Source organism: Microtus pennsylvanicus, chromosome 13 (assembly GCF_037038515.1).
Source record: "Microtus pennsylvanicus isolate mMicPen1 chromosome 13, mMicPen1.hap1, whole genome shotgun sequence".
NCBI classification, from domain to species: domain Eukaryota; kingdom Metazoa; phylum Chordata; class Mammalia; order Rodentia; family Cricetidae; genus Microtus; species Microtus pennsylvanicus.
Genome location: NC_134591.1, coordinates 49,562,548 through 49,589,307, shown reverse-complemented (window position 1 = coordinate 49,589,307; position 26,760 = coordinate 49,562,548). Strand labels below are relative to the sequence as shown.

Below are 26,760 nucleotides of genomic sequence, written 5' to 3'. Positions count from 1 at the left end.
AGTGGCCATACCACCAGCAATGGATGAGTGTTTCCCTTACTACACCTCTTTGCCAGCATTAGATGGCATTGTGCTATTGACCTTAGCCATTACATTTGACAGGTGTAGAATGGAACCTCCACGGAGTTGGACTTGCGTATCCCTGATGATTAAGGATGTTGAACATTTCTTTTAAATGTTTCTCAGCCATTTGATTTTCCTTTTAAGAGTTCTCTGTTCAGATCTGTACTCCATTTTTAAATTTGGTTATTTGTTTTCTTGATATCTAGTTTTTTGAGTCCCTTATATATTTTGGACATTAGCTCTCTATTGGGTGGGTAGTTAGTAAAATCTTTTCCCATTCTGTAGGCTGCCACTTTGCTAAATGAGGATGTCTTTCACCATGCAGCAGGTTTTAAGTTTTAGGAAGTCCCATTTATTAGTTGTTGATCTTACTGCCTGTGTTAACAGTGTTCTATTCAGAAAGTCTTTTCCTGTGCCAATGAGTTCAAGGCTATTCCCCAATTTCTCTTCTATCAATTTCAGTGTATCTGGTTTTATGTTGAGGTCTTTGATTCATTTGGAGTTGAGTTTTGTGCAAAGTGATAAGTATGGATCTATCTGAATTCTTCTACATGCAGACACCAGTTAAACAAGCATCATTTGTTTAAGATGCTGTCTTTATTCCAGTATGTATTTATACTTTCTTTATCAAAAATTAGATGTCCATATGTGTGTGGATTTATGAATGGAACTTCAATTATATAGTCCATTGATGAATGGGTTTTGTGCCAATACCGCGCTGTTTTTATTATTGTGGACCTGTAATACAACTTTGAAAATGAGAGTGGTGGTACCTTCAGAAGTTCTTTTATTGTTCAGGATTGTTTTAGCTCTCCTGGGTTTTTTATGTTTCCATATGAAGCTGAAAATTGCCCTTTCAAGATCTATGAAGAATTGTGTTGGAATTTTGATGGGGTTTGCACTGATTCTGTAGATTGCTTTTGGCAGAATGGTCATTTTGACTGTATGAATCCTACTGTAAGCATGGGAGATCTTCTGATAGCTTCAATTTCTTAAATGACTTGAATGACATTTCTATCACACAAGTCTTTCACTTGCGTGGTTAGAGTTGCCCCAAGATAGTTTACATTATTTGAGGCTATTGTGAAAGATGTCGTTCCCCTGCTTTCTCAGCCTACTTGTCATTTGGATATAGGCGAGCTACTAATTTTTATGAGTTGACTTTGTATTTAGCCACTTTGCTAAGTGTTTATCAGCTGTAGGAGACATACTACCACCCTCCATTTCTTGTTCTTTTTCCTTTTTTATTGATTTTTTATTGAGCTCTACATTTTTCTCTGCTCCCCTCCCTACCTCTCTCCTCCCCCTTTAGCCCTCCCCCATTGTCCCCATGCTCCCAATTTACAGGAGATCTTGTCTTTTTATACTTTCTACTTCCCATGTAGATTAGATCTATGTTAAGTCTCTCTTAGTGTCCGCATTGTTGTCTAAGTTCTCTGGGATTGTGGTTTGTAGGCTGGTTTTCTTTGCTTTATGTTTAAAAACCACCTTTAAGTGAGTATATATGATAATTGTCTTTCTGTGTCTAGGTTACCTCACTCAAAATAATGTTTTCTAAGGCTCCAAAACCACAGAGAAACCCTGTCTCGAAAAGACAAAAAAAAAATGTTTTCTAGCTCCATCTATTTTTCTGCAAAATTCAAGCTGTCGTTATTTTTTTCTGCTGTGTAGTACTCCATTGTGTAAATGTACATTTTCCTTATCCATTCTTTGATCAAAGAGCATTTAGGTTGTTTCCAGGTTCTGGCTATGACAAACAAAGCTGCTATGAACATAGTTGAGCACATGTCCTTGTGGCTTCATTGAGCATCTTTTGGATATATACCCAAAAGTGGTATTATTGGGTCTTGAGGAAGGTTGTTTCCTAATTTTCTGAGAAATCGCCCCACTGACATCCAAAGGGGCTGTACCAGCTTGCATTCCTACCAGAAATGCGGAAGTGTTCCCTTTTTCCCACAACCTCTCCAGCGTAAGTTGTCATCAGTGTTTTTGATCTTGGCCATTCTTACAGGTATAAGATGGAATCTCAAAGTTGTTTTGATTTGCATTTCTCTGATGACTAAGGATGTTGAACATTTCCTTAAATGTCTTTCAGCCATTTTAGATTCCTCTGTTGAGAGTTCTCTCTTTAGGTCTGTACTCCATTTTTTTTTTACTGGATTATGTGTTCTTTTGGTGTCCAATTTCTTGAATTCTTTGTATATTTTGGAGCTCAGACCTCTGTTTGATGTGGGATTAGTGAAGATCTTTTCCCATTCTGTAGGCTGTCATTTTGTCTTGTTTACCATGTCCTTTGCTTTACAGAAGCTTTTCCGTTTCAGGAGGTCCCATTTATTAATTGTTTCTCTCAGTGTCTGTGCTGCTGGGTTATATTTAGGAAGTGGTTCCCTGTGCCAATGTGTTCAAGTGTACTTCCCACTTTCTCTTCTATAAGGTTCAGTGTGGCTGGCTTTATGTTGAGGCCTTTGATCCATTTGGACTTGAGTTTTGTGCATGGTGATAAATCTGGGTCTATTTTCATTCTTCTACATGTTGATATCCAGTTATGCCAGCACCACTTGTTAAATATGCTTTCTTTTTTCCATTTGATATTTTTTGCTTCTTTGTCAAAAATCAAATGTTTGAAGATGCATGGATTGATATCCAGGTCTTCTATTCAGTTCTACTGGTCCTTCTGTCTGACAGTACCAGGCTGTTTTCAGTACTGTAGCTCTGTAGTAGAGTTTGAAGTCAGGGATTGTGATGCCTCCAGAAGTTCTTTTATTGCACAGGATTGTTTTGGCTATCTTGGGGTGTTTTGCTTTTCCATATGAAGTTGAGTACCGTTCTTTTGAGGTCTTTTGCTAGGATTTGGATGGGCATTGCGTTGAACTTTTCTTTCTTATTAGACTTGAAGTCTGGTGAGAACTGCCTCCCCTGTTATTTCTACTCACACAACTTAAGTAGAGTAAGACAAACAGAAATGTAAGTAGTCCTACTCTTAGATGACAGTAACACAGTGATAAATAAGATGCCTCATTTCCTTCCACAGATAGCATCCATGCTTTAGTGTCTAGTCCTAACTCCTCTTCCACAAACCTCTACCTCTCCCTTTCCCTAAACAGAATTAACATTTCCACACATGCAAGGCCTACTAATCACGGCAACTCTATTTATCGTAGATATTTTATGAAATGAAGCCTGGAAGCTAGGTGTGATAGCTATACTTGAACTCTCATCACTCTGTGAATCCCTTTATTTACCCTCTCGACATGACCCTCCTTTTTTTAAGATTAACACACAAAATAGTGGGTTTTGATGTGACTTTTTAAAGTCATATTTAAAATTACCTTCCTTTATGGTGGGGCGCACATATTGTGTATGTACGGCATACATGTGGAAATCAGTGAGCAACTTGAAGGAGTTGGTTTTCTCATTGCACCATGTGAGTCTTGAACTCAGGTCATCGAGCTTGCTGGCAAGTGCCTTTACTTACTGAGCCATCTTTCTGGTCCCAGCAGGATTTCTGAGTCATATATGTCATGGTATCTTGATCACATATCCCCAGCTATCCTCTCTTCCTCCACTTCTTTCTCCCAAGCAGTGCCTCTTCTACTCTTTTTGTTGTTTGTTTCAAGAAAGGGTTTTTCTGGGTAGCCTTGGCTGTCCCTCTTTTACTTTTGTTATTTAATTTATAATTATATTTTTTGTGTGAGAGAAAACATCCATCGTATCTAAGCCTTGTGCTCTTTGAGAGCAGTCACTTAGTCATCTTCCTTTGTTTCTACCCTGTCTTACAGTGTCAGCATTATCACAATAACATCAGGAGGTAGCATTTACCTCAGAGCAAATATTATGACCACCTTTGCTTGACTGGTGAGACTAGACAAGGACAGGGAAATTATGTACCTAACGTTACACAGCAAGTAAGCAGCAAGAGCCAGACTCAAATCTATAACATCCTAAAAAAATTAAATAAACACTGATGGTCTAAGTAAGCCACAAGTCCTTATCACCATACCCTAATTCCATCTCAATATTGTGATGACTTTCATTAATTAATGCAGATTTGAAAAAGCCACATCCCCAGAGAAGACTTACACCACAGAACAAGCATAGCATCCTTTCTTGCTACTTTCACGAATTAAGAATGCACCATCTGGTTTCCCATAAAGCAAGTCCTCTGCTTGTACTCGGTTGATATCCTCCACAAACCAGGTTTTCTCATCATAATGCGGCAGGTTCTCATCTTCCTCATTGATAAAATAGCTTCTAAAAATTAAATATTTGAAATATTATTCTAGCAATCAGTTTTCTTATATCTAAAAGCTAATAAAATGTTATTTTTAATCTTTATAAAATAACAAATTAAAATTACAATTAGGTGAATGTTTAGTTTTAAATAACATTACTACTTATTATGGTGCAGAAACTACAGAACTCATTCAATAACTTCAAGCAAAAGAATGGCAGTGGTGCATCCAACTCTCGTGTGGGGAGTTCCTACACTCAAGTGTGGACACCATACTCTTCAGGCAGCTCAGCTCAAAAGAGGCACAGAGTTTTCTCTTCTGCTACTGACCCTGACAGGAGGAGCCTTACACTGAGGAAAAAGCCCTCTGGCAGAGGAACTTACTCATCAGCATCCTCGTTTTTGATTCCCAGCCAGGCATTCAGGCGCTTCTGCCTCACTCCTTTGTGATTGAGCCATCTGCCAAGAGGAAGACACTGGTCAGAATTGAACTGTCTGAACACTGGTGAAATCAGCCAAGCTTTGAAAGTCCAGGAACCTCTTATTTTTCCTCGTCTCAAGAAGAGTGGCCAGAGTTTTCCCTAAATTAATCTCTCCATTACTTTTCCTTCAATTAATACCACAATTAATTTTTCCTAAAAAAAGGAAGAAACACAAAAAAACTACTTGAAATTAGGCATGTATCTACTTTTCTTTCTCCTCTTTTCTATAAATGTACACACACACACACACACACACTTTCATTCAAACATAGTAGAGGCCCGTGGTCTAAAGCAGGAATATAAAAGTGGAGTATAAAAAACACTTTCATGGGCTGGAGAGATGGCTCAGAGGCCGAGAGCTCCAGGTGTCCTTCCAGATGTCCTGAGTTCAGTTCCCACATTATACATGACAAATAAATAAATCTTAAAAACCAGAACGCTTCCTTGGGGGCTAGACAGTCGGCTCAATGTTTAAGAGTACACTGGGGCTGGACAGATGGCTCAGCAGTTAGAGTGCTGGCTGCTCTTCCAGAGGACCTGCTTTCAATTCCCAGCACCCACATGCAGCTCACAACTGTCTGTAACTCCTGTTCCAAAAGATCCAATGCCCTCATACAGACATACCTGCAGGCAAAAACACCAATGCATAAAATAAAAATAAATAATTATTTAAAAATAGAGCACACATTGCTCTTACAGAGAGCCCCAGTTAAGTTCTCAAGATCCAAATGGTGGCTAACAACCACCTATAATCCAGTTCCCGGGGATCTAGTACCTCTGGCCTCCACACTGTTCACCTGCACTCATCCACATAAGTTAAAAGTAACTGTTTTTTTAAGTATAGTTGTTCATCAACAACCAATTCTGCTTTCCTTATCATTCAATATCATCATAATCATCATCTCAGGACTCTCTTCCCTAAGTGTCCCAATTAAGACCTACTCTTTACCACTTTATTAATTTTCAGAGACCCAGCAAAATTCATTATTTTATAATGTTTATGTTTGCCTCCCCCATAAAACCATCTAGTGTTTTAAAGAAGTTTTTCTTCTGCTTATGGTAATACTGCCAATTTCTTTTTTTTTAAAGTATCTATCTATCTATCTATCATGTATACAGTATTCTGTCTGCATGTATATGCCTACATGCCAAAAGAGGGGACCAGATCTCATTACAGATGGTTGTGAGTCACTATGTGGGTGCTGGGAATTGAACTCAAGACCTCTGGAAAAGCAGTAGCCAGTGTTCTTAACCTCTGAGCCATCTCTCCGTTCCTCTACTGCCAATGTCTTAGACCATCAAGCACAGAGATAAGAAATATGCAGAAAATATTTACTGGTGGGATATTTTTAAGAAAATCTTCACAATCTAGCATCACTTTAATATCTGCCACTGACCCCAAATATATTATACAACCTGCACCACAGATAAAAGGCAGACTTTTTAAAAGGCCAGGAAGACTTGGCCTCCACTTAACTTGAATTTCATTTTTGACACTTAGTGAAAATGGAAAAAGATGAAATGAGGTTTAGTCATTTTCTCTCTTAACCATTCTATCCCACCCCCTTACACCATCACTTCAGACACCTTTCTCTAAACATCTTTAGCACAAACTTTTCTTCGCTTAAAGAAACTGATCTCTTTACTAAGAAGCACACTGGGTAAGAGGCTTAAATTTAGTAAGTCACACCACAATTTCTCCTGAGTCTCCATTTCCTTCCTTTCTTCTGTTTCTCTGGTTGTGGTGGTGTGTGCGGGTCAGTGTGGCTGTCGGGAGAGGGTATAGGTGTTGTGTGGGTGAATGTATCTGGATGGGTGTGGACGTGTGTGTGGTACACGTGTGAAGGGGTGCACAGCAAGCACAAAAGCTAGAAAGGATGACGACAGATGTCTTCCTCTACTCCCTTCAGTCAGGGTCTCTCACAAAAACTGAAGCTTACCATTTCAGTGAAGTCCCAGGGTCCCACCTGTCTCTGCTTCCCATGACTGTGTTTATCAATTTGTATGGCCACATTTACCCTTTATGTGGGTGCTGAAGGCTAAAACTTGGGTCCTCATGGCTACACAAGCACTCCTCCACTAAGCCATCTCCTCAAATCCCTCAATGACCTTTAACCCCCAACCTCCTTAAATTGAAGTGCTCCTTTTTAGGAAGAAAATCCAGGAAACAAAAAAAAGAAATGGTTTTGGTTCATGTTCCACTAACAAAGCTGCCTGTCTTCTCACATAAGAACTCATTTTATGTCCTTGCCCTTGCCTCACTTAGGAAAATGGGGAAAATGTATATAACGTCCATTGTGAAGTTCCAATTGGCTGTATATCTCAGCCTGAAGGAGAGGACAAAGATGGAAAGTGCTGGAAATATTATTTTAAAGGTGTTATGTTGCATGTTTAATTCTGTGAAGCTATGAGTCTTTGCCTGTCTAAAACACCTGATGTCTAATAAAGATCTGAATGGCCAATAGTTAGGCAGGAGAAAGGATAGGCAGAGAAAATATATAGGAGAAAAACTGGGAGAAGGGGTTTGGAGAAGTAGCCAAGAAGGACATCAGGGGCAGCCACCTAGCTACATAGCAATCCATGGAGTAAGAGTGAGAAAAGGAAAAGCCCAAAGGCAAAATTAGACAGGATAATTTAAGAAAAGCGGGCAGTAGCCAGGCAGCGGTGATGCCTTTAATTCCAGTACTTGGGAGGCAGAGGCAAGTGGGTCTCTTTTGAGTTCGAGGCCAGCCTGGTCTACAAGAGCAAGTTCCAGGACAGGCTCCAAAGCTACACCTAAAGCTAAAGAAGGAGGAGGAGGAGGGAAGAGGGAGGAGGAGGAAAAAGAGAAAAGCAGGCAAGAAACAAGCCAAGCTAAGGCTGAACGGCTACAACTAAAAACAAAACTCCACGTGTGACTCATTTGGGAGCTGGGTGACAGGTCCCCCAAGAGTCCAAAGAGCACAATAACATCATCTTACTATAGGAAAGAGTTCAAGAGGGGCATAGGGAAAAACAGTAGGCTTCCCGTAGAATATGTGGGGTAACAAATAAGGGTGCTGCACCCAGGGCACCCTAAATGGAGGACAAGAATAAGGTTTTAAGATGCCAAGTCTGTTGACAGTACACTACTAGAACATCACAATGAGAGATACTTTTGAGTTTTCTGGAATAGTAAATGGCAAGAACTCATCTATTTATAAGCTAACTTAAAATATTTTAGTTATTAATTTTTTTTTTTTTTTTTTTTTTTGGTTTTCGAGACAGGGTTTCTCTGTAGCTTTGGAGCCTGTCCTGAAACTAGCTCTTGTAGACCAGGCTGGCCTCGAACTCACAGAGATCCGCCTGCCTCTGCCTCCCAAGTGCTGGGATTAAAGGCGTGCGCCACCGTCGCCCAACTAGCTATTAATTTTAAAAAAATCAATGACTAAGAACCAAAGAAGTAGCTAATAATACCAACAAGAGGCAAGGACAAAGGACCTTGTACTCCCTCGTTTTCTCAGTGATGGGAACTTTTGGTGGTCTTTTGTTTTGTCTTGTTTTGAGACAGGGTCTCACTATATAGCACTGACTGTCCTGAACTCTCTATGTATACCAGGCTGACCTCAAACTCACAGAGATCTACCTGTCTCTGCCTTCCAAGTGCTAGGGTTAAAGATATGTACTACCATGCCTTGCTCAGGATAACTCTGTGTGTGTGTGTGTGCACATGTTCACATTTGTATATCTGTCTGATGGAAAAAGCTTCAATAATAAATGAGATTAAATACTTTCCCAAGTAAGAGGTACATGGTGGATAGTGGTAAATATAGCTGCCTTCCAAGAAAGAGAACAATATTTGTAGGCAGAATTTTATATTCTCCAAATAAGAATAAAATGAGGCTGGGAGTAGTACATGCCTTTAATTCCAGCACTCAGGAGGCAGAGCCAGATAGATTTCTCTGAGTTTGAGGCCAGTCTTGTCTACATAGTGAGTTCCAGGTCAGCCAGAGCTACACAGTTAAGACCCTGTCCCAAGAAAAAAATAAAATGGATAAAATATTATAAAATGTTAGCAAAATCACTCATATAAACATTGAGAGATATTAGAAATATATTAAAAAGTGATTCATTAGGTATTCCTGACTATCACGTCTGGTGTGAATATAAAATAATGCAGTCCCTTTTTAAGCAGGGTAGGAAAGTTGCAAACAGAATTACCATACAAGTCAACAATTCCAATCCTCTAAGGTCTGCAAGAGAACACATCTATTCACAAAAATACATATGTGAGTGTTCATAGCCACATTATAAGTAACAGCAAAAAGAAAAACAACCCGATAACTGATCAGAGTTAAATGAAATATGCATGTTTAAATAACGGAAACTACTTGACATGAAAGGAGTGCAATACTTACAAACGTGCTGCAGAATGAAAGACCCTAAAACCACCCTGCCAAGTGTAGGAAGCCAGGCATAAAAGATGGCACATTCTAGTCTTCATTTGCATGAAATATCCTGAATGGCAAGACTATAGAGGCAGATAAAGTAGTTTAGTAACTGCTTAGGGTCAGAAAGAAAGGGTAATAAGTAAGACAGATAAAGAGAACATAATTTCTGTTATGGTGTTTTAAAAATGTTATTAAATATGTGGTGATGAGCTGGGCAGTGGTGGTGCAAGCCTTTAATCCCAGCATTTGGAAGGCAGAGGTGGGTGGGTGGATTGCTGAGTTTGAGGCCATCCTGGTCTACAGAGCGAGTTCCAGGACAGCCAGGGATAAACATAGAAACCCTGTCTCAAGAAACAAAACAAAAGAAGCTGGCTGGCCAACAGCTGGACTGGTAGAGGTTAGGAAGGACTTGCAGACAAAAAGAGCAAGCAAAGAAGAAGGGGGGAGTCTCAGAATCACAAGGAGATGCAGAGAGGAGATGAATTTGCTGTACTAAGATAACAAGGCATGTGGCAGAGTGTAGATAAGAAATATGGGTCAATTTTAAAATGTAAGAGTTAGCTAGTAACAAGCTTGAGTTATTGGGTGATCATTTATAATTAATAATAAGTCTCATTATGGTTATTTGGGAACAAAAGAGAAACTCATCTATAAGCTACCCAGGTTTCATTCCCAGCACCACAAGTTACCTATCTGTGACTCCAGTCCTCAAGGAGCTGATACTGAGTACCTCTGCAGGAATACGGTTCATGCCTTAGTCAGGGTTCCTATTGCTGTGTAGAGACACCATGACCATGGCAACTCTTATAAAGTCAACATCTAATTGGGGTGGCTCGCGTATAGTTTCAGAGGCTCAGTCCGTTATCATCATGGCAGGGACAATGGCAGTGTACAGGCAGACATGGTGCAGGAGCTGAGAGTTCTACATCTTACAGGCAACAGGAAGTCAACTGACTGTCACACTGAGTGAAGCTTGAGAAAAAGAGACCTCAAAGCCTGCCCCACAGTGAACTTCCTCCAACAAAGTCATACCTCCTAATAGTGCCACTTCCTTTGGGGGTCATTTTCTTTCAATCTACCACAGCTCACATACATACATACATACATACATACATACATACATACATACACATAAGCAAAATACTCAAAATAAAAACAAAGAAAAATACCAAAAAAGCATTGGTTTTAACTACTCAAAGGATCTCAAGTGCCTACTATATACACACTTTTCTTATTTAAACACAAAATTTCAATTTTTCTAGAGACGCATGTTTTTACATTGGGGAGAGGCATGGCCCTCAGTAGAGGTCAGAGAACCATTTACAGGAGTTGGTTCTTTCCCCATCGTGCAGGTCCCAGGCTGACTGGCACCAGGTTGCCAGGCTTGGTAGCCTTTCCCTGCTGAGTCATCTTTCCAGCATCACATTTCTGTTTTTAAAACAGGGCCTCATGTAGCCCAGGCTGGCCAAAAACTTGCTACGTAGCCCAGGCTGGCCTTGAACTCCTAGTTCTTTTTTGTTTGTTTGTTTGTTTTGTTTTTTTTCGAGACAGGGTTTCTCTGTGGTTTTGGTGCCTGTCCTGGAACTAGCTCTGTAGACCAGGCTGGCCTCGAACTCACAGAGATCCGCCTGCCTCTGCCTCCTGTGTGCTGGGATTAAAGGCGTGCGCCACCACCGCCCGGCTCACTCCTAGTTCTTTTTTTTTTTTAATTTATTTATTTATTATGTATACAATATTCTTTCTGTATGCCTGAAGGCCAGAAGAGGGCGCCAGACCTCTTTACAGATGGTTGTGAGCCACCATGTGGTTGCTGGGAATTGAACTCAGGACCTTTGGAAGAGCAGGCAATGCTCTTAACCACTGAGCCATCTCTCCAGCCCTCACTCCTAGTTCTTGAACTACTGCTTTTACTTCCTGAGTTCTGGGATCATAGACATGTGTCACCACACACCAAATTTCATTTCTTAAACATAAAAGTCCTTTAAGGGGGCTGGAGAGATGGTTCAGAGGTTAAGAGCACTGACCACTCTCAGAGGTCCTGAGTTCAATTCCCAGCAACCACATGGTGACTCACAACCATTTGTAATGAGATCTGGCACTATGTTCTGGAAAGTGTATATATAAATAAATAAACAAATTTTTTTTTAAAAGTCTTTTAAGGAACCACCTGTTCTATTTACTTATCTGTAGAATTTACTCTAAAGGAATAATTCTATGATTCTACCGTAAAACTACAGTTTCTAGATTTTATGTTTTAAGAAAATATCAACATACACTTCTAATTTTTTTAGATTTATTTTATAATTGTTTTGCTTGCATGTATGTTATGTCTGTGCATCAGGTATGTGCCAGATACCCACAGAGTTCAGAACAGGACATCAGATCCCCTGGAACTGGAGTTACAAACAGTTAAGAGCCACCATGTGAGTGCTGGGAACCAAACCCAGATCCTCTGGGAGAACAGCATGTACTCTTGACCACTGAGCCATCTCTCCAGCCCCAACACGTACTTTGTACTCTATAACATTTTGCTAATTCAGTCTGAAAGTTTCCAAGTATTTGCATAAAGTAGAGTACAACATTCTGACTTGATGTGTGTCATTCTGGGACAGTCTACTACTTACTACAGGGCCACATTCCTAAATTCTTACACACTGGTTTCCAGTTCTCAAGTTCTCCCACTGATGACACTTCTAGTTCCAGTGATAACCTGATGCTAGTGTGTCCCTCAGCATCCAGTCCAGGTTACTTACACAAGATGCTGATCCCGGATCTTACGCAGCTGGATCAGGTCAGGTTTGATGCTATTCATTTTTTTATCTATTTCCCGGTTGTCCAAAGCTTGTTTCTTCAAGTCCTGCTCTAGACGCACTTTGCTATCATGAATCTCACCAAGACGTGACTTCAACTTATCAAAGTTCATCATAATTCTGTGAAAGTAGGACATATTAAGGCTAAAATAACAACAAAAGCAGAAGGGTCAAGAAGCATAAGCAGGGTCCTAATATCTTGTTGGGTTTGTTGGTCTGAGACAGGGTCTCACACAGGCTGGTCTTGAATTCCTGGGCTCAAGCAAACCTCTTGCCTCAGCTGAAATTATAGGTACGTGTCACCATCCTCAGCTACCAGCGTCAGAGCATGACTATGACAGACACAGGCGTTGGGCTATATTAGGGGGGAAGCCACCTCTATCCTTAGTGAGTTTGCAATTGAATGGAAGTGTTATACCTGGATCAGGACAGATACCACATGAACACTTACACAATACCCCTTAATGGAATGAAACACTGAGGAAGACTTTTCTGGAAAAGATTATGTCTAGCCTAAATCCTACAGGATGGGTAAGAATTAAGAACTTACAGGGATAAGAGAAAACACATAAAAAGAAGAGATGCCAGTTGGTAACATTCATTACTCTGAACAGCCAGCAGTTCCACACAACATGGCTATGCAACTTGAGGGGTATAAACAAACAAGACAGAAACCAGAAATAAAAAAAAGTTTTATTTGATTACTCACTGGGATATATTAAGCACACTCACCGTTCAATCTCTTTCTCATTCCCCTCTCTGCGAAATCGCTCAATATAGTCTTTACTGTATTGTTCTTGGGTATGACACTGTTCCTCGAATATTTTAATAGTTTCATTAAATGCTTCAATTGCAGTCCTCTTCATCTGTATTTCCTACATGAGGAAAAGAAACAATGCATACTTTATAACATTTCTGACTAGAATCTCAGCATTCAGGAGGCAAGAAGTAGGAGGATCAGGAGTTCAAGGACAGCCTCCTCTACAAAGCAAGCTTAAGGCAGCTTTAGCTAAATGAGACTCCATTTCAAAATACACACAAACACTTTGTATTTTTATAATCTTGATCTTAAAATAAGTCATGTAATTTTGATTATAATCCCTTATCAGACCAGTCATGCAGACTAGAGATGTGGCTCAGTAGAAGAGTAAGGTCTAGCAAATAACAGGGCCTGGATTCAGTCTCTAGCATGGGTACAGGTGGTGGGGGAACTGGAGATGAATCTAAATTGTTAAGATCTTTTCTAGCATATACAAAGTGCTGGGTTTGATTCCTAGTACCCAGCATGGTAGCACATGTAATCCCAGCACTTAGAAGGTAGAATCCCAAGGATCAGAAATTAAAGGTCATGACTGGTTACACAGTAAATTTAAGGCCAGTCTGGATTGTATGACACCCTATCTCAAACAATCAAAAAGAATTAAGACCCTATATCAGGACAAAACAGCCCTTTATTCAACCCTTCTCATGTAAAACATTTCAGATTATAAAATAAATTAAAAAGAACCATTACCTGAGATATGGTTAAGAACCACAGAAGTGGCTATGAGTTGCCAAGAGACCGACTTTGACCACGACTTCAAGGGTCGTTTTACTGTGTACCAATTATTACAGTACTAATCCCTAAGAGCTAACTGGCAGAGTGACTGGACAAGTGAGGAGTTCATCCACCAACATGCAGTCTCATTCCCAGAAGGCTGCGGAACCTATTTATTATCACTCTCATCACTAACTGCATGCAGAATTTCCAGATTCATCACTAGTCTGAGTAGAATAAAAAAAGCAGAGAGTATCTGCTAACATTAGATGTACAAAGATGAAACCCAAAAGCTCTACAAAACAGACTTACTAACTCCAAAGCCTCAGATAGAGTAATGTCTCTCATACATTCTGATGACCTCTGAGGATAGCAAGGTTTTAAAAATAATTTTATGTTTTATTATATATATTTATTTATTTTTATTTGGGGTTTTTTGCTTGTTTTTTGTAAGACAGGGTTTCTCTGTGTAATAGTCCAGTCCTGGAATTCGCTTTGCAGACCAGGCTGGCCTCAAACTCACAGAGATCCATCTGTCTCTGCCTTCCAAGTGCAGGAATTAAAGGCATAAGCGGGCACCACCCAGCTATTTATTTTTTTTGTGTCTATGCCCATGTGCACAGCTTTCCTGAATATTTATAATTCTATTAATTCTCTTACAAGTAGGATAGGTTTTCTACTACCTCATATTTCCTGACCGATTAATGGTCACTGAGAACACACTACACAAGTACTACCTGATGGGTAATTAAGAGGCTTTGTGAAACTGAAGCTGTCCCCCGCGACTCAGAGCGCATTGACTTCTAAACTCTGCTTAGGTTTGGCTTCATGTCACAGTAGAAGAAACCAAATGAAGATAATTAAAAAAAAATATTATATTATGGGGAGGCATGTTGCATGCCATGACATGCATGTAGAGGTCAGAGGACAATTTGGTAAAATTGATTCTTTCCTTCCACTTTTTCATGGGGGTCAGAGTTCAAATGCAGGTCTCCAGGCTATTGTTGCAAGTACCTTTACCTGCTCAGCCATCCCTCTTGCCTTTAACTAATTTTGTTGTTGCTGTTTGCTTTTGTTTGCTTTGTTTTTTAGATAGATCTCACTAAGTTATTAGTTGCCCAGGCTGGCCACTAATCTGAAGTCCTCCTGCCTTAGTCTCCTATTGTTTGTGATCATATAAACCTAGTATAAACCTAGTAATATGTTACAATTTTATTTTTTTGTTTTGTTTTGTGACATGGTCTCTCATGTAGCCCAGACTGGCCTCCTCCATTTCCCTTAAAAAAAAAAAAAAAAAGAGCAGACGTTCCAGGCATATCAACTGAACATGGCATTACAAGTTACAATAAGACTAGGTACAAACTTTTCTATTTAGACTAAACAAGACAACCCAGTAGGAGGAAAAGGGTCCCAAGAGCAGGCAAAAGACACATCCCCATTCCCACTGTTAGGAGCTCCACAAGAACATGAAGAACACAACCATAACATATGCAGACAACCTAGCATACAGTCTCTGTGAGGCCCTATGAGTCCTGCTTAGCAGATCCTGCTGGCCATGTTCTCCTGGTTTCCTCAAGCCCTCTGGCTCCTATGAGAGTGATCATAGCAATGACTCCCAGGAATGGGGGATATGGAGCCTGACTGCCCATCCTCTATAACCAGACAAGGCTGGAAAGCAGTGGGACAGGGACACCAACCCAGCCACAGAACCTCTGACCTACAATCTGTCCTGCCTGCAAGATGTGCTGCTGGGGCAATGGCGGTGCAGAACTTGTGACTGGTCCAATCTGAAGCCCTGTCATGAGAGGAAGCCCATACCTGACACTGCCTGGATGGACAGGAACAGAGGCTGGACAGCCCAGAGACCCAGGACAGAACAAAACATGGCTATCAGAAAAAATAAGAAGTCAATGAAATGATTCCTGATGATATGCTGCTATACTCTAATCCAGTGCCTGGTCCAACGGTCATCACAGAGGTACCACCCAGCAACTGATGGGAGCAGATGCAGAGACCCACAGCCAAACACCAGAAGAGGGGGAGGAAAGTCTGTTGGAGCCAAAGGGTTGAGGACACTTATTTATTTTTACCATGTGTGTGCCTGGTGTCTAGACCTTAATTTCCAGTCTCAACATCTTTCACTTTGGCACTCCAGACAGCTTAACTGTGATGAGCTAGTATGTGATAGCAGAAGGGAGAAAAAGTTATTAAGACTTTTACATACTGAATCCATTAAAGTGATCAACTTGTATCGATGGTAAAATAGCCACTCATAATATAAGGTTTTATAGTTAGTAAATTATGGGATTTTTCTCCCAGGGCTAGAGAGCAAAATCAGGAAACTACATATGATAAATAAGCATTTTTCTCAATGACCTGTACCCCAAGTATTGTCTCTTTTATTTTATGTGACTTGAAAAAAAATGTAAAAAATAATCATTAATAGGTATAAAACATTTAAAAATGTAATCTTGGACAGTATATAACGAAGGGACAGGGCATGCTGGCACAAACTTTTGATGTTAGCAGAAGTACACAGATCTCTGTGAGTTCAAGGCTAATCTGGTCTACATAGTGGGTCCAGGCTATCTAGGACTATATAGTGAGACACTGACTCAAAAAAAGTGGGAGACAAGCAGGGGCAGAGATACATAATAATAGTGTTTATATAACATTACAAGGATTTTTTGAACCATAAATTAACCCAATTATATACATACTAGGCATAATAAAGAATACTCTAAAATAAAGATAATTCTTAGGTAAAAATATAATATTCTCCAAAATATATCACATTAGGCCATAAAACAAGTTTTAGTAAATTTTATCTTATTTTTTAGATTTATTTAATTGTATATGTATGACTGTTTTGCATTTTTGTATGTATGTGCACCACAATCATGCCTGATGCCTTCATGTCAGGGGAAAGCATCAGATTTACACAATAGTTACAAATGGTTGTGAACCAACATGTGGGTGCTGGGAACCAAACCCAAAGCCTTTGGAAGAACAAGTGCTCTTAAATGTTGAGCCATCTCTCTAGCCCCAGGTTTTTATCATACAGAGGATCTCCTATGATCCACAGTGAAAAGAAAGTAGAAATCAATCATAGAAAAAAACTAAAAAGTAACAAATATTCAGAAACTAAATAACATGCTGTTAAACAACTAATGGCTCAAAAAATAAATGACAAAGGCCAGTCAGGTGTGATGATGTATCCTTTAATCCCAAAAGGCTTGTGGGGCAACAGTAGATAGATCTCTGTAAGCTCCAGGCTACCCTTGTTCTAGGCTAGCCAGGACTACATAGTGAGACCACCTCATACAATAACAACAATAATAATGATAATAATAAATAATAATAAAAGACAGGTGATATTAGAAAATGCCTTGTGATAAATGAAACCTAAGCAATTCATTAGAAAGTTTATGGGAAGCCAGGCGGTGGTGGTGCACGCCTTTAATCCCAGCACTCGGGAGGCAGAGGCAGGCGGATCTCTGTGAGTTCGAGACCAGCCTGGTCTACAAGAGCTAGTTCCAGGACAGGCTCCAAAACCACAGAGAAACCCTGACTCGAAAAACCAAAAAATAAATAAATAAATAAATAAATAAACAAACAAACAGAAAGTTCATGGGATATGGCAAAAGCAGTATTCAGAGAATTTCATACATATAAAGACCTATGATTAAAAAGGGTAGAGAGAGACTGGGGGTGAAAAGGGTCAATAGATGTGCTGGTTCCTTTTATTAGCTTGACAGAAGGTAGGGCCATCTCAGAAAAGACAACCTCATTGAGAAAATGCTTGCATCACATTCACCTGTGTTGTGGATTAAGATCATTGTTAAATAAAAGCAAACTGGCAGATAGCTGGGCAGGAAGAAACTGGGGGAGCCAGCCTGATACAGAATGCTGGGAAGAGGAAGGGCAGAGTCAGAGAGTCGCTGGCCAGCACAGAGAAGCAAAATGAGAATGCCATGTTAAGAAAAGGTACTAAGCCATGTGGCAAAGTATAGATAAAAATATGGGTTAATATAAGTGTAAGAGTTAGCAAGTAACAAGCCTGAGCTATTGGCCAAGCATTTACAAGTAATATTCAGCCTCCGAGTCAACTATATGGGAAGAAGCCACTGAGACCTGGCAGTTGGGAGAGAAAGGTTCAGTCAGGAGAGAAATGTAATCTGCAGAACTATAGGAAAGTCTGTGGATCATTTTGTAGATGAATAATTGATATGGGCAGACCCCGCCCACTGTGAGTAGTACCACCCCTGAACAGTTGTCCTGAGTTGTCAAAGAAAGCTAACTGAGCAAGTCATGGGGAGCAAGTTAGAAAGCAGCATCCTGCAGGTCTCTGCTTCAGCTCCTGCTGACTTCCCTTGAGGCTGGACTACAACTGTAAGCTGAAACAATCTCTTCCTTCCCAAGTTGTTTTTGGCCATGCGCTTTATCCGAGTAGAAGAGAGCAAACTGACGGTGGGTAAACAGGCCCGGCAATTTCTGACCTGCAGAAGTGCACAGTGACACAGGATCCTCACACATACTAATTGCAAGTTATTTTAAAAGAGGAAGCATCTCAAATCAATAATCCAACTGGATGACTTAAGGAACCAGGACAAAAGAAAAAATGCAAAACAAGGAGAAGGAAGGAAACAATAAAGATTAGAGAAAGGCAGCAAAACAAGGAATGGTGGCACACGTGTGATACCAGGACCCAATGCAGAGGCAGAAGGAACAGGGATTCAGTGTCACCTTCAACTACACTGGGCTAAATGAGACAGGGTCTCAAAGAAACAGAAACAAAAAAGGAAAGAAGAAAGTAAGTAAAGAGAGGTAGGAAAAGAAACCCTGTCTCCAAAAACATTAAAAAAAGAAAAAGAAAAAAAGACTCAAAGAAGGGTCATTACTACAAACTCTATAAAATAAACAGAAATAAAGACTTTAAAGCAGAAAACCTCAGGCTGGAGAGATAGCCATGTGGTTAACAGCATTTACTGTTCTTGACAAAGACCTACATTTGATTCCCAGCACCCATGATGACTCGCAGCCATCCATAACTCCAGTTCTGATGGCTTCTTCTGACCTCTATCACCAGGTATGCACGGGGTGTACAAACAAACATGCAAGCAAAACACTCATACACATTTGATAAATTTGTCTTAAAAAGCATAAAACTGCCAGGTGGTGATGGCACATGCCTTTAATCCCAGCACTTGAGAGGCAAAGGCAGGTGGTTTTATGTGAGTTCAAGACCAGCCTAGTCTACAGACTGAGTTCCAGGACAGCTAGGGCTGTTATACAGAAAAACCCTGTCTTGAAAAACCAAAAGGAAAAAAAAAGAAAGAAAACAAAATGAAAGAAAAAAGAAAAAAAGCATAAAACAAGCCAGGTGAGATGGCACACCTTTAATCCCAGCAGCAGACGGATCTCTGAGTTTGAGGCCAACCTGATTTACAGAGTGAGCTCCAGGTCAGCCAGAGCTACACAAAGAAACCCTGGGAGGGGGCTTCCTTTTCCTTCCTAGTCTTCCTTTCTTTTACTAGAAATATGACGATAATGGCTCATGTTAGATTCAAGGAGAGCATAAAACAGAAAATCCCAAGAATCATGATGAAACAACATTGTACTGCTCATATGGACAAAAAATTTATTTCTATCTCAAGAATTTGTCATTTTATTAATTTTTATAATTTACAACTATTTATTTAGTATTACCTAATTTTAAAAAAAGTTTGGAGACAGTTACCATGTATCCCAGATAAGTTTCCAGCTGGCTACTTGAATTTCTGATCCTCCTGCTTCCAGATCCCCAGTGCACCACCACACCCTGCTTTCTGTGATGCAAGGATCTCACTCGATAGGCCAAGAGTGTGCACTCTACCAGTTAAGCCACATTCCGCAGCCCTAGTTAACACAGCTAGAAAATTCTACCTTTAACAACAACAAAATGAGTGGGAGTCTCTGTACCACCAAAATCTGCCACGGCAGTTCAGATGGGAGGCCAGCAGACGACCCAGCCCAGCACTGAGACCAAAGGCGGTCCTCCCACAGGGCTCGCACCTGAGACGTCCTGGTGTACTCCTCATACAGCCTGTCATACTCTCTGCTCTTCTCCTGGTACTGCGAGTGGAACTCCTGCAGGTTCCTACCCACTGCATCAATGTTATCTTCTTTTACCAGCTGATCCTACACAGGCAGACAAAAACAAAATGAACAACAGTATTAGTTCTGACATGCTTTTCCACGTCTATTTACATTCAAATTATATTTCAATTTCAGAAGTTACTGTTTACTACAAAGCACCAAAAACACATTTGACTTTATGAGAATTTTGTTTTGTTCTGTTTCTTGAGACAGAGTCTCACTGTGCAACCCAGGCTGGCCTGGAGTTCATAGCATTCCTCGCCTTTCTAATGCTGGAATTAAAGATACGCACCACCCATCCATCTGACAAGAAAAATACTCTTTAGTGACAATGAGATCAGATTTTAAGTCAGGTAAAAGTATTTTATTTTAAAAATTAAGAAATAAGGGGCTAGAGAAATGGCTCAGTGCTTAAGAGCACTGGCTGCTCTTCCAGAGAACCTGGGTTTGATTCCCAGTACCCATATGGTGGCTCACAGCCATCTCTAACATCAGTTCCAGGGGATCCAATACCCTCTTCTGGATTCCCAGTACCCATATGGTGGCTCACAGCCATCTCTAACATCAGTTCCAGGGGATCCAATACCCTCTTCTGGATTCCCAGTACCCATATGGTGGCTCACAGCCATCTCTAACATCAGTTCCAGGGGATTCAATCCTCTTCTGGATTCAGTAGGCATCATACACATGTATAAATGCACAGACATACAGGCAGGCAAAAACAAAGTAAAATATAACAAAACTTTAAAAAAGAAATAGTACTGGAGGGATTGGAGAGATGGTTCAGTGGTTGGGAGCACTTGTTGCTCTTTCAGAGGACCCAAGCTCATTCCCAGCACCCACTTCCAGCAGTTTACAACTATCTGTAACTCTAGCTTCAGGAGAGGGCTGTCATGTCTTCTGGCCTTTGCAGGCACAGGCACACAGGCACAAGGGCACGCGCGTGCACACACACAGAGTTTTAAATTAAAGAAGGAAGGAAGGAAGGAAGGAAGGAAGGAAGGAAGGAAGGAAGGAAGGAAGGAAGGAAGGAAGGAAGGAAGGAGGGAAGGAAGAAGGGAAGGAAGGAAGGAAGATAGGTATAGGGCTGGAGAGATAGCTCAGTCTGTAAAGTACTTTTTACATAAACATGAAAACCGGAATCTGATTCTCAGCTCCAAAGTATAAACTGAGGTTTTGTGCCACATGCTTAAATCCCACTGCTAGGGAGGTAGAAATGGGTAGATCCCTGTAGCTCAAGGGTCATCCAATCTAGGCTAATCAGTAAACTCCAGGTTCCAATGAGAGACCCTGACTCAAAACAAAAAGGTGGGTAACTCCTGAGGACTAACACCCAAGGATGACTGCTGGCATCAAATACATCCTCCCCTGTTGTAGGATATTAGTTGAAGAAGTTACATTCATTTATACTGTGAAATATTTGTTTAATGATGCAAAGATGTGTTGTATTCTTTTATGTTGCATTTGTTTAACTCTGTGAAGCTGTGTTACTTTGCCTGTCTAAGACATCTGATTGGTCTAATAAAGAGCTAAACAGCAAAGAGCTGAACAGCAAAGAGCTAGGCAGAAGGATGACAGGCAGGACTGGCAGGCAGAGAAAATAAACAGAAGGAGAAAAAGAGACTAGAAGGAACGAAAAAAGAAGGGGAAGACACCAGGGGTCAGCCACACAGTCACACAGCCAGACAAGGAGCAAGAAGTAAAGAAAGGTATACAGAGCCGGGCGGTGGTGGCGCACGCCTTTAATCCCAGCACTTGAGAGGCAGAAGCAGGCGGATCTCTGTGAGTTCGAGGCCAGCCTGGCCTACAAGAGCTAGTTCCGGGACAGGAACCAAAAGCTATGGAGAAACCCTGTCTCGAAAAATCCCCCCCCCCCCAAAAAGAAAGGTATACAGAATAGAGAAAGGTAAAAGCCCAGAGGCAAAAGGCAGACAGGCTAATTTTAAAAAGCTGCCTAAAAATAAGACTCCGTGGGGCTGGAGAGTTAGCTCAGTGGTTAAGAGCACTGCCTGCTGTTCCAAAGGTCCTGAGTTCAATTCCCAGCAACCACATGGTGGCTCACAACCATCTGTAGTAAGATTTGGTGCTCCCTTCTGGCCTGAAGAACAATGTATATCTAATGAATAAATAAATCTTTAAAAAAAAAAAAAAGACTCCGTGTATTTATTCGGGACCTATGTGGTGGGCCCCCAAAGAGTAAAAAACAAAACAAAACACAACTCACTCACCTCTTGCATTCACTCATTCACGCACACACATACGCACACACAGGTGAGATATGATAACAAAATCTAAAATCCTAGAACTCAGGAGAAGGGGCAGGATGATCAGAAATTTAAGGTCGCCATCAGTTACATGGCAATTTCAAAGTCAACATACCTACTACATAAAACCCTATTTCAAAACACAGAAACAAAAAAAAAAACCCACTAAACTTAAATACCTAAAATGCTACTTAGGAAATATGTCTTTTTTTTTTTTCTTTTTTGGTGAGATAGGATTTCACATAGCCCTGCTGGGCTGGAACTCACAGAGATCCACCTGCCTCTGCGGGATTAAAGGCAAGCACTACCATACCCAGGATTAATTAGGAAAATAAATATAAACTAGTCTTCTTTTTAACCAATAAGCCTGATAAATAGAATAAAATTATATGAAATAATGCTGTGAGATCGTCTATGGTCATACCTGTTGGTACCTGGACACTGGGTACATCAGCTTCACATCGAGTTTGGGATTGTACTGAGCAAGAGACTCATGGTGATAGTGGTTAATGAGCTCCACAACAGAGTTAAATGTCAGGGGGTCAGAAAAGCCATATTTACCATCCCGATGATAGATCTTTATCAATTTATTATTTCCTCCCTTCCTGTGAACAACAAAACAATAACTGTAGCATTTTCCCCAGAATTCTCTTAAAACAATTTCATATAAAGATATAAAGTTTTAATTCACATCAAATATTATTATGCTAGTAAGCTTAGAGGTAGTAAATCAGCATATATTAACAATAAGTTTGCAAGTATACATTCCTTTTTGTTGTTGTTTGTTTTTTTGAGACAGGATTTCTCTGTGTAGCCCTGGCTGTTCTGGAACTCACTTTGTAGACCAGAGATCCTCCTGCCTCTGATTCCCAAATTCTGGGATTAAAGATGTGCACCACCACCACCTGGTACATATTATTTTCTTACCTACTTTTCTTTCTTTTTTTTTTTTTGATTTGTTTTGTTGTGCGTTTTGACACAAAGTCTCTCTGTAGCAATGGCTGTCCTAGAACTTGTTCTGTGGATCAGACTTGTCGTGAGCAACAACAGAGATATAGCTGCCTTTTCCAAGTGCAGGGCTAATACACCTGGCCTTTCTTTCTTTCTTTCGTTTTTTTTTTCCTATTTGTTTTGGGTTTAGTTATTAAAAATCAACACATGTAGGTTGGAAGTGTAGTGCACATCTTTAATCCTAGGCCTCTGGGTCCCAGGCCACCTTGTACAGCGAGTTCCAGGACAGCCAGGAATACATAGATCCTGTCTCAAAAACAAAATCAAGCAAAAAACCCAAACGTATACAACATTCGGTATCAAAAAAAAATTAGCTCAAAATATTACTTAAAAATAACAAAAACATAAGAAAATTATTTCTTTTGGTTATTTTGTGAATTCTTTTTTTAATTTTGTCATGGAGAACAAAAACAGTCTCTTAGGGCAGCTCTATCAAGCAGAAGCAGAAGCCAGCTCCGTGAAGAGAACTATAAATGTCTGTCTCAGTATCACCAAAACACTCAAGGTTACTACAGATAGAACTTGATGCTTAAGTAGCTCAGACCACCTTTATTGAGTCAGACCCAAACAATCCCTTAGAAGAGCACTCTTAAGAGCGCGTGTGGTGGCACATGCCTATAATACAAATACTTTGAAGGAGGGCCACAAGCGTGAGGCTGGTATGTCTGGGCTACGAGGCAAGACCTTGCCCCATAAAAGAAAGCCAAAGAGAAGAAAATAAAATAAAGGGAAATAAGAAAGAAGATAAAAAGAATTTCTAACTAAAATTAAACTTCTAATCAAAATGGCAATGCTTTTTTATAAGCCCCTGGAAGCATAATCTAAACTCTCATCAGGTTGATTCATTATATAACAGCAAAATACTGTGCTACTCCCATCCAATTTTCTAGTAGCACCATGAAATGCAGGAGAGGTTTTATGTTTCTTTATGCTATGCATTTATTATGTATGACAGATGATACACTGGGATTTGCAAAAGACTAAACAAGATAGGTCTATCTGCTGGTTAAATCTCAAATCACCCAAGGCGTAAGTCAGTATCTGATGGATGATGAACTATTCCTATAAAATGCACATTAAAAGGGCTACCTAATCATTTGTGATTACTATAGATATATACCCACACATATACTGAAAATAAATCCAGGATGGTCTCTATTAAATTTCATTCAAATCAGCTGGCTGAACATCTGCAGAGGGCATGGGGTCCCACTGCTCACAGAGACGCACTAGGGAAACCAGGAATGTTAAACAAACAGGTATAACCTGTTTTCCACCCAGAAATCTGGGAATGGATGTTAATAACCTGGTGTGGTGGTTTGAATAAGAATGCCCCCATAGGCTCACAGATTTGAATGCTTGCACCAGAGAGTGGTGCTATTGAAAAGATTCAGAGGTGTGTTTTGTTAGAGAAAGTGTGTCACTGGAGTGAGCTGAGGTTTCAGAAGCCTCTGCCAAGCCTCTGTCAACCCCAAAGCCTCTCTTTTCCTGCTGCCTACAGATTCAGATGTAGAACTCACAGCTCCTTCTCCAACAACAGCTCTGCCTGCATACTGCCATGCTCCCAACCATAATAATAGACTAAACCTCTGAAACTGTAAGCAAGCCCCAATTAAATGCTTTCTTTTATTAGAGTTGCTATGGCCATAGTGTCTCTTCACAGCAATAGAACACTGACAAAAAAAACTGGTAATCTTTGCTATCTGTAGGGCCAGTCTTTTTTTTTTTAAGATGTATTTATGTATATGAGTGCTCTGTCTGAATGTTTGTCTGCACACCATAACAGGGCATCAGATTCCATTCTAGATGGTTGTGAGTCACCGTGTGGTTGTTGGGAATTGAACTCAGGACCTCTGAAAAAGCATCCAGTCTTCATAACCGCTGAGCCATCTCTCCAGTCCCCTATATGGTCTGTCTTAACCTGAATCCCCCAGACTATATTTGTTTATCACAGACTCTTTGTAGATCTGAGAAGCATTTCGGAGAAGCATTGCTTCTCAGTCATAAAACCCGTCCTTATGGAAGATGTCACATGTAATTTACAACAGCCTAAGTAACCTCTGTTATCGTAGGGCCAGGACACTCCTGACTCCCACAGGCATTGTGTTTACGTCAGTTATTCTCCCTAGGCCCTAATCTTGAGCACTGTTTCTAAATCAATGGACCCCATCATTTGGAAGAGGCCATATGTACTTTGTAAAGAGTTTTGATGTAAAGGCCAGGCAGTGGTGGCGCACGCTTTTAATCCCAGCACTCAGGAGGCAGAGGCAGACGAATCTCTGTGAGTTCGAGGCCAACCTGATCTACAAAACTAGTTCCAGGACAGGCTCCAAAGCTACAGAGAAACCCTGTCTGGAAAAAACAACAAGAAGAACAAAAAGTTTAGATGTAAACATGTCTTAAGCTTTGCTGTACATGCAGAGCTGAGACAATTATCATCAAGAAACTTTTTTCCAAAATTGTGCTGTACTTCAATAGTCTAAATCAAACTGCCCAGGGTAAGACTCTTTAAGTTCAAACCAACACTGGCTACTAAGTCATGCTGATCCAAATTTCCTTCCTGCCTCACTCAGATGGTTTCTCTACTCTGCTGGCCCTGTTGTTTACAGACCCCACAAACATCTACTATGTACCAGGTTCTACACAAAGTGCTATGGACTCAATGACAAACAAGCCATATACAGCCCATACTCTCACAGAACTTAAAAGTCTGTATGTCTGTGGTTGGGGGAGGAGAGGGTTGCATTCTGATTTTTGAGTTGTGAGGTTTTTTTTTTTGTTGTTGTTGTTTGGGTTTTGGCTTTTTGAGACAGAGTTTTATACTGTCACCCAGGTTGGCTTAAAATGTGCTGTGTAGATAAAGTTGGCCTCAAATTTGTGGCAATCCTCTTCCCTCAGGCTAAAAATAGAAAATTAAAGAAGGGTTACAGAGAGAGCTCCTCAGGTATGGGTCCTTGCCACCAATACTGACAACTTCAGCTCAATCCACAGAACCTACTTAGTAGAAGGAAAAAACCAGCACCCATAAGTTGCCCTTTGACCTCCACAAGCACACTATGGCATACAGACAAACACACACACACACATATGCACACACAAAGAAATTTTAGAAAGTAAAAATACAAATATAGTTCCAGGATACATAGTAACACCATCTTTAAAAAAACAAAGAAACAGGGCTGGAGAGCTGGCTCAGAAGGTAAAAGCATTGCCTGCTCTTCCAAAGGTCCTGAGTTCAATTCCCAGCAACCACATGGTGGCTCACAACCATCTGTAATGAGGTCTGGTGCCCTCTTCTGGCCTGCAGGCATACACACAGACAGAATATTGTATGCATAATAAATAAATGAATATTTAAAAAGCAAACAAGCAAACAAAGAAACAGCAAGGAGGTCAGTGATCCTGGTTCTGACTAACCAAAGGAGAGAAGAGCAACACAAGAGGAGGCATCAGGTCATGTGATGGCTTAGAGACTCTAGTAAGGCTTTATTTAAAAAAAAAAAAAAGACTCACTATTTTTAATTATATTTGTGTGGCTCGAACTTGCAGGTGTCTGATGAGGCCAAAGGCTTCAGATTCTCTGGAGCTAGATTTACAGAGGGTTCTGAGCTGCAGGAAGGAGGTGCTGGGGACAGAATCTAGGTCCTCTGCTTCATCTCAAGAAGCCCATCCACCTGTAACTCAGCTCCAGATCAGCTGCCTCTTCTGGCATTCACAGGCACTTGTACATGCACTTACCCAAACAAAAACACATAATTAAATCTTTTTTGAAAATAGCATTTCAAAATAAAGTTTCCAAATAAAATTATCAACAG

The 26,760-nt window shown here is 40.4% G+C and overlaps 1 protein-coding gene across 7 annotated transcripts in view; it reads right to left on the bottom strand.

The window, feature by feature from the left end:
- Pik3r3 (phosphoinositide-3-kinase regulatory subunit 3) overlaps positions 1-26,760 on the bottom strand; it is a 75,765-nt gene that overhangs the window by 7,296 nt on the left and 41,709 nt on the right. For 6 of the 7 annotated variants that reach the window (XM_075946963.1, XM_075946962.1, XM_075946964.1 and 3 more), the window contains 6 exons: positions 22,359-22,539; positions 19,587-19,712; positions 12,728-12,870; positions 11,939-12,115; positions 4,679-4,753; positions 4,144-4,314 (listed from right to left, as the gene is read on the bottom strand). In XM_075946963.1, coding sequence (XP_075803078.1) covers positions 4,144-4,314; positions 4,679-4,753; positions 11,939-12,115; positions 12,728-12,870; positions 19,587-19,712; positions 22,359-22,539 — 873 coding nt within the window. Of the gene's footprint in view, positions 1-4,143; positions 4,315-4,678; positions 4,754-11,938; positions 12,116-12,727; positions 12,871-19,586; positions 19,713-22,358; positions 22,540-26,458; positions 26,612-26,760 lie in introns of those variants that run through there. The other variant, XM_075946969.1, reaches the window with a different exon arrangement.